The sequence below is a fragment of the Ailuropoda melanoleuca genome, chromosome 16 (assembly GCF_002007445.2).
Source record: "Ailuropoda melanoleuca isolate Jingjing chromosome 16, ASM200744v2, whole genome shotgun sequence".
In the NCBI taxonomy this organism is placed as follows: Eukaryota; Metazoa; Chordata; class Mammalia; order Carnivora; family Ursidae; genus Ailuropoda; species Ailuropoda melanoleuca.
In genome coordinates, this window is record NC_048233.1 from 81,165,565 (window position 1) to 81,173,995 (window position 8,431).

The following is an 8,431-nucleotide window of genomic DNA, read 5'->3' on the forward strand; positions in this document are numbered from 1 at the left end:
CGGGGGTGGGGGGAGGGCAGCCACCTCCAACTCTATCCCACAGGACAACGAAGGGTTAACGACGGAGGAAGAGCGGGCTGTCCAGGCCAGGAGGCCCCAAGGCAGGGAGAAAGAGAAAGCCGTGTTAGTCAGAGTTCATCACCACCACCACCATCACCGCCATCACCGACCACCGCCACCAAGACCACCGACCACCGACCACCGACCACCACCACCGAGCAGCCAGGGCAGCAGCACACAGCAGGGAGGAGAAAGCGAGCCACACCGAGAGGGAGGGACCAAACGGGCAACCCCAACCTGACTGCACAGAGGGGGGAGTGGGGGCCGCGGAGGGACCCGCTGGGGGCTGAGTGTGGCTGCGGAGGGGGCTCTCCTGCTCGGCTGGCCCTGGCGGAGGGGACAGGAGAGGGGCAGGCAGGAGAGGGGAGGCAGGAGGGGTTGCTCGTCTCCATGGTCGGCCTGCCCATGGGCACACCGGTGGGGAAGTCAGGGGACAGGAGCAGGAGGGGAATTGAGGGCCAGGAGGGGAAGGAGGGCGTGCGCGGATACTCAGTATAGAGGATCAAACCAGGTAAAGTCACTCACTTGAGGGACAGTCGTGGGTCGCCATAAGGGGCGTAGGGTGAAATGTTTAGAATAAACTCCTTGGGAGGATAGGAGCTCCATTTCTGCTGCACTGTGCTCTCATTGTTATTCCAAAAGTCTCTGTCTAGATCGCTGGAGGGGCAGAGAGAGAGGGGAGAAAACAGGGAGATACAAGAAGAAACAAGAACCGCAAGTCCTGCGGGGGCAGAGGGGACAGGGGCCCCAGGGGCCGCGCACACAGAGAGCGGAGAGGGCCAGGGTCTGCTCCTGCAGGAGGAAGAGAGCGGCAGCTGCGCCCCACGGGAGAGCGCGCGCACGCACACGCACACACACACACACACACACGCTCACACGTGCCCGCACAGGCTCACACACTCGAGGGCCGGGAGAAGCCACGCAGAGAGGAGGCGAGCTGCAGGTGGGCGTGCTGGAGCCTCGCACCGGGGAAGCTGGTGGGAGAGAGAAAGATGGTGAGAGGGGAGGGGAGGAGGGGGGCTGGGGACAGGCCTCGGGGAGGATGGCATGGGGAGTGGGAGAAGGAGAGGGTGCTGGTTTCTGGCTGGAAGTAGCTGAAAGGTAGATCAGACCCTGCTGCCAACTTGTGGGGGGGGGGAGCAGGGGGCGGGGGCCCACCGCTCCTGGCCTCAGTCTCCCTGCCTGCCAAACCAGAAGGTTGGCTGTACCCGCTGGGCTGTCAGCTCTCCCACAGTGGAGACCCAAGGTTCTCCCCTCTTCCATCCACCTCCATTGAGCCACTCCTGGGGCAGGCCCAGCTCCCTGCCCATCCTTCTCCTCCTCCCATTGGCCTGAGGTCCCCCAGCCTCCTCTGTTCTCTCCCCTCCTAGGACACAGCCTTTGTGTGAGCTTGGTGGGATCTCAGCTGAGCTGAAGACATTCTCCACTCATTGCAGATGGCCCCCCAGAAAAGAGAAGCATCTCCAGGCCTCTGACCTTGCTGGGAGTGTGACCAGAGTCTCCAGGACTCCCTTCAGGTCCAATGTTTTGGGGTCTATGTGGAGGGAGCCTGCCCTTCTCTGTGGGGGTTGATGCGCAGACTCAGCCCCAGGCCCTTGACCTGTACCTGACCTGCCAGCCAGGGTAGTCTCTCCCTGTGCCCCTGATCCTTTCCAAGGTGGCTGCTGGGCCTGGAAGGGACCCTCTGTCCCAGTCTTCCCATCCCCTCCTGCTCTGCGACAAGTCATACCAATGAAGCAAGTAGGCTGGAAGCACAGAGAATGTGGGGACCTCCTCTGGGGGCTGGCTGCAGAAGCCTCAGCCGGCAGAAGGCACAACCTGGAAATCCCAGGAGCCAAAGACAAGGGGCTCCATCAGCTTGTCAGACTCCTGGGGCCCTGAGGAGCAGGCCTGGGAGCACAGGGAGAGGAAAGGCATAAGAAACAGGCCAAAGGAACATTCTAGAAGGGAGCCATGCATGAGCCCTCAGAAACACATCTAGGGGAAGGAGCCCTGTTGGGGGGTGGGCCTGACCTGCGCTGAAGCTGTGCCACTGCTCAAGGCCAAGGTGAGGGCCCTGTTGTTGGGGAGGCCACCGTGGGGGAGGTGCACCCCCTGAAGATGGAGCAAATGTGTTCTTGGGGGACCTGTTTCTCTCCCCCGCAACCCCACACCAGAGCTTGACCCTGACCTTCGTTCTCAGCTTCAGACTTGGGAACAAAGGAGAGAAGCTGATCAGCCACCACAGGCCCAGAGGAGAGGGTGGTCCCAGCCCAAGGGGGTGTGGACAGCGTCTGTCTGTCCAGACTGCACTTCAGAAATGTCCCACAGGGACTCCGTACACAGGGTTTGAAGCCAGAGTCCTGAGCCAGTCTGGGAGTGGCGCCGTGGAGGCTGAGGTGGGAGAGGCAGGACAGGCCCTCAGCACTGGGGGGCGCCTCCCTGGGGAGGCTCCCTCAACAGAAGACCTTAGTCCTCCAGTGTAACAGAGAAGTGGAACCCGTTGGAAGGCCTCCGTCCCCCTGCCCTCCTCCAGATCTCCAGAATCAAGTGTCATCCAATCCTAGGTCCTGGAGAGAAAGAGCCACCAAGGTCATCACTGCCAGGCTGGTCTCCCACCCTCTATTCCAAGGAGCTCCAGGGTCCCTCATGCTGTCTGTGGCAGTACTGGAAAAGACCATCTTTAATTTTAAAAGTTAGGGAAACACAGGTTCCTTTGCTGCAGGACTTCCCAGAGCCTTTAATGGGGGTCAGTGAATACCCATAGCAAGAGGGAGGAAAATGTGCAGTGTTTCCCAAACTTAGTTGGTCATAGAAACCATGAAACCTCAGTGATTCATGGAATGACTATTAATCATTTATGGAGTGCTTTGAGGAACACAGTTCGGGAACCACTGCCAAAGAATGCAGCTTCCCCGAATCCTTGACAAAAGCTCCGTTCAGAGGAGGTCCTAAGCCCATGTGGAGATTGTGCAGTGGGTAAGCCCTGCTTCCTGCCACTCAGCTGGCTTTGGTCCCTGGCAAGAGGTAAAGGCCTAGGCACCTAGGGGCATGTAGACTCGAAGGGTGGCTTCCCTGCCCTGAGACAGAGGCTCTGACAGCTCCGCAGGGTGGGGGAGGCAGTGGCTGCAGGGCTATAGAGAAGAGGGGAGAGCCACTGCTGCCCTCACTTTGTCTGAGGGAGCAATCGTGGGTGCTGTCCCAGCCTGTGGAACCTGTTGCCCACCACGCTGCCTGCCTTCCCTCTTGCTGGACACCCCATCTCCTCTCACGGGCCTCTCAACAACTATCCACAACGTATACCTCCCCGGGTTATGGTCACTTGGCAGACACAGGCCCCCTGGCCCAGCTGCAAACTGGGTTAGGGGCCTGGTCCGGAGGCGGCACAGGTGTTGGGCTGGCCCCACGTGGTCCCTGTCTGCCGTCAGAAAGCCTGGGGCCTGGGCTCTGCGTCAGCCCCTGAGACCTGCCAGCTCTAGGCTTTGAAGACCGGAGAGTGTGCAACCAAACCCAGCTTCAAAGTCTCCCCGAGGCCTCCTCCCTAGCCTCCTCCCACCCCCAACCTCGGCAGGCCCACCCCTCCACTTGCCCGCCCCCCAACCAAGGCACACACTGGAAGCTTCTGTGAAGGCCCCAAACAGGGTCAGAGCAAGAGATGAAAACAGAGGGGGAGCAGGGAGGGAGCCCTCAGGAGCAGGGGAGAGGGAGAAGGGAGAACATGGAGGAGAAAAAGGGGGGACAGACTAGGCCTTGGGAAGGGGGCAGAAGGGAAGGTGTGGGGCAGGGATGGTGCGGGCCTTGAGTTAAAGGAAGGAAGTGGAGGTCAGGGCAGGCTGGGGGGCCTCCCCTTCAGGCAAAGCCCCTTGCTGGCAGGCTCAGCCCTGGCAGCCCTACCTCAGCCTGATGGCCTCCCAGCGAAAGCCTGGGTTCAGCAGAGAGGAGCCCTGCAGAGAGACCCCTCATTCCCAGAGCCTCCAGCCAGGTGGGCTGCTTGGAGGGGGGGCTGCCCTGGGTGTGTCCCAGTGACCTTTTGCTGTGGGCAGGCCAAGGTGGTCTGTGGAAGGCAAACCTGCCTCCTTGAAGAGGGATCTCAGAGCAAAAGCGGGGAGCCTGGGTGAGTCAGGGCAGCAAGACAGGCCCTGGGGACCTGGAGTGACAGGCAAGGGAAGGGTCCCCATTGCCCCGTTTCCCAAGTGGCCCAGTAGTGAGGTCTGCCCACCTGCCAAGTCACCCTCAGGACACTAGTGGGGTCTTAGAGAGGAGACTCACTGCCCCCCCAGAGGGGATCTCAATCCCTGGGCAGGGGCATGGGGCGGGGGCTGGGGGAGGAGCTCAGATATGCCGGGGAGTTAGGAGGGTGTTGGAAATGGCGTGTGAGATGAGGGTGGATGGAGGAGCGAGGGAGGAGGCAGACAGTGCTGGAGGTGACAGTTGCCAGGAAATGGAGCTGGGGTCCTTGGAACAGTTTGAGGGCCTGGGGGGGGGCACAGGCAGAAAAGCTGGAGCCCCGGAGCCACCCTGAGGCACTGGGAGTATGTGTGTGTGGGGGGGTGGGAGGCAGGGAGAGAGAACGGTACCAAGGTGTGAGGGGGAACCTGAATGGGTGTGTGGCCAGCTCAGGGGAGGGGGAGGCTCCTCCCACTTGGGGCTGCCTGCATGCTCCCACCCTGTACTCGAAGCCTGGCACCTACTTGATGGCCTTCTTCTCACTGCGCCCACGCCCTGAGTCTGGCGTGCCCACGGTCTCCAAGGAGTTCTTGTAGCGTTTGCCCTGTGGAGAATGCACCAGGGTCACTCCTGGGAGACGGCACTGCACCCGCCCTGCCTCCCCAGCACGGGCCAGGGGAGGGGAGTAGGCTGGGGTCCAGCCTTGGCCACAAGGTCCGGGGCCCACGTGTGAAGGTGTCACTGCCGCAGGGGGCCAGCTCTGCTGCTATCTCTTCCCTGGATGGTAGCGCCCTGGCCCCATAAGGCTCGAGGCCTGACTCTGCCCCTCGAAGGCACCCCATCCCTGACCCCCAGGGACGGGGCCCCTCCTGTCTGCCTGTCTCCTGGGGCTCTGGCTCGGCTCCCAGAAACACATCTCCCTCTGCCACGGACAGACGGCTCTCAGGCGCCTGGCCACGTCACACTGGCCACGTCACCACCCCCAGATGGTGGGGGTGGCATCCTGCAGGGGCAAGCTTGGCAGTGGCCAGTGACGTGAGTGGTGGGGGCAGGGAGAGGGCACTGTGCCCAGTCCGGCCAAGGACCGTGTCCAGCACTGTCTGGGGGCTCCCTGGGGTCCTCCTGCCCTGGGCAGTGAGGCAGGGCCGGGCCCGAGCACTCTCCTTTATAGGAAGACAGCCTTAGGAAGAGGCTGCCCGCTGGATCAGAGGCTGGGGCAGCCTGGCCCGCACCCCAGAGTTCCTCACACCAGCAGGTGCCGGGGAAAGGGCACAGCAGGGCAGGCGGGGGGGCTCTAGGTCCCCTGGCTAGAGGAAGGGTCGTGGCTGCAGTGGGGACCGGGCCTGCTGCTGGGAAGGTGAGCACCATTCACCTTCTTGGTTTGGGTTTCTAAATTTAGCTCATGCAGAGCTGGGCACCATTAACATTCCTGGCTGCCACCGAGCATCCTCACGCGCACCCACGGGCCATGGGCTTGGGCCAGGCCCGGGGCCGACGCGGGCAGTGGGGCGGTGGCAGCCCAGACACACACACACACACACACACACACACACCCCGACACGGGCACACGTTTCCCCAACATCCTGTCATGTGCTCCAACACCACAGCCAACACAGCCAGTTAGTCCACCCGCCCTGAAGCAAAAGAAGAGCCACACGGCCATGTCCCTGACACCCCTGCCAGCGGCAGCCCCTTCCAGGCCCCAGGGGCCGCCCACTGAGGGAGCCCAGCAGAGGTAGCGGAGGGGAGCAGGGCAGAGTGGGGGGAGGGGCAGAGTCCTCACTCCACCTTCAGCACCCCCATGTCTCCGGTCCCAGCAACACTGCACCCTCCCCATGTCACCCTGGTCAAGTCCCTTGTCCTCTCTGACCTCCTCTTCCTCCTTTCCAAAAAGGGGTGCTGTCACCGGATGAGCCCCAGCTCCCTTATCCTTCCAGGATCTCATCACAGATATTACTAGCTCTCTCCTGACTCAATTCAGCCCCCCCACCCGGCCCCTGGGGGGAAGCAGCCCGAAAGGGCAGGGATTGTTTGGTCTCTAGGACGTGGTTCAGAAGCTGGTGCCCAGCAGTTCGCAGAATGGATGGCATGGGAGTGTCCCCCAGTGCTCCCCTCACCTCCCCAGTCTCAGCCCCAGGCTGTTGCCTCTGAGCCAAAACTTTACACGTGAAAACACAGGACCTGCCCTCTCTCAGCTCCAGCTCTGCTCTCTCCCATCAGTACCCAGAAGTTCAAATCCCCAATAATGCCTACTCCGTACTGGGAAGATCAGGGCCTGGAGCTGCCCCACCTGGCCCTGGCTGAGGATCCTTCTCTGGGCAGGACACAGGGAGGAGCCCCACTCCCACCATTCCCTCCCTATTCTCCCCCACTTCAAGCAGTGTGGGGCTGGGAGGACCCTGCTGAGGGCCTCCCAGCCCCCTCCTTAGTCTTGGCAGGAGAACTTGCCCCGGGCAGCACTTTCTTCTAAGGTGGGTCAGCTGCCTCTTCTCCAAGGCCAGGCATGGCTGGGTGGGCTGTCCCCAGTTCATCCGGGGCCTGCCCTTCTTCCTTCCACAGCTCAGAGAAACTTCCCCTCTGGCTGCAGTGATCACTCTGCAGCAGGAGCTGTGGTGCTGTGGGGGACAGGAGCCAGGGCGGGCCTAGACTGGGGGTGGGGAAGAGTTAAGGGGGCAATGACAGCAAACCCACGCAGGGTCCAGGAGACACTGGGCAGCTCTAAGGAGCCCAATATCACCAGCCTGCTTCTCAGGGAGGGGGTTGGTTAGGCTGATCCGGAAAAAGCCAGCTGGAGATTAAGGAAGTTATTAATGTTTGGAAGTGGGATCTGGGCTGTCGGGGTATCACATCACTGCTACTGAGGGGACAGGTGGGCCGGGAGAGCCCAGGAACTGTGTAAGGGGCATGTGAAAGCCCCTCCAGGAAAAGCACAGAGAGAGCCCAGGCAGAAAGCTCCCCAGCTCCTCTGATGTGGGGGGTGGGGGAGGAGTTGTGGCAGGGCTGGGCAGCTCAGGGGAGAAAGTCGCCTGGGATAGAGGACTGTAGCTGGGACCCCTGGGAAAGTTCCCAGCTGGAGGCTGGGGGGAGGGGCTGGGGCCAGGGGAGGTGCCTTCTGCACTGTCGGCCCCCCACCTGCTACAAAAGCTGTCATCTTTGAACACTGGTCCCCAAGTGAGTGGGGTGGGGGGGAGGCTCCCACCACAACACACACACACACACACACACACACACACACACACACACACACACACAGCAGCACTTACCAGGAGAGGCCAGGACAGCAAGGATGAAGCAAGTGTCAGCTCCCTTGGGTGGAGATCTGATGAGATGAAGCCCATCCCACCTTGCAGGGGTGAACAGACACACACTGCACCAACACCCTCAGAGCCGGCACACTCAGCACACAGACCCCCACTCAAGGTCACCAGCAGTGCCTGCTCACACACCTTCCTCAGCCTTCCACTGCCGGCTTGCACACAGACAGACAACCAAACAGACCCTGCAACTAGATGCCAGGGCTGCGGCGTGCGTGTGCTCAGCCCCTCCCACGGCCTCTGAGGACACTCGCACACACAGGCACGTGGCCCGTGGCGGCCAAGACCCCTCCTCCACCTCCCCTGAAATTCCGAGACAGACGCAGACACCGGGGATCCAGGAACAATGCAGGGCGGCCAGCTTGGCTCCAAGCGCACCTGCACCCCTGGAATGGGCCCAGGTTACACATGCACTCACACTCGGCCCATGCGGCAGAGCTGGCCTTCTCCATGGCTCCTCCCCAGGGGAAGAAACTCCCAGAAGCTGAATGTCCAGGATGGAGAGCCATGTTCCCAGTTCGGAGTTTGCCTTGCCTGAAGGAGACAGGCTGGGCTATGGGCCTCTTGGGTCCTTCCCAGAGCTATCTGCCCCTTCTCCTCCATAGGACTGGGGCTGGACACCCCCAGCTAAATGGTGCCCACGGCCATGGCCCTCCCCCCTCGTCCTTAAGGCCCCTCTATGTCAGGGCAGGGAGGGAATAGGGGTTCCAGATGTGGCACCTGGCCCCCACTCGCACCTTTCTCAATCTAAGGGATGGAGGTGTCTGTCAGGGATGCTTCCTCACCTAAACCCAGGGAAGGCCCGACATCTGGGACACCTCCACCTTTGGGGGTGCCCCACTGCAGCCCCCAAAGTCCCCACTGCACTTCTGGGCTGGGGCTGCAGGACTGGGGGTGGGGGGTGGGGGGAA

General features: G+C 61.8%; 1 protein-coding gene across 1 annotated transcript in view; it reads right to left on the bottom strand.

The window, feature by feature from the left end:
* SYT7 (synaptotagmin 7) overlaps positions 1-8,431 on the bottom strand; it is a 59,727-nt gene that overhangs the window by 27,851 nt on the left and 23,445 nt on the right. The window contains 2 exon segments of the mRNA XM_019806972.2: positions 586-717; positions 4,731-4,810. Of these exon segments, the coding sequence (XP_019662531.1) occupies positions 586-717; positions 4,731-4,810 (212 nt within the window).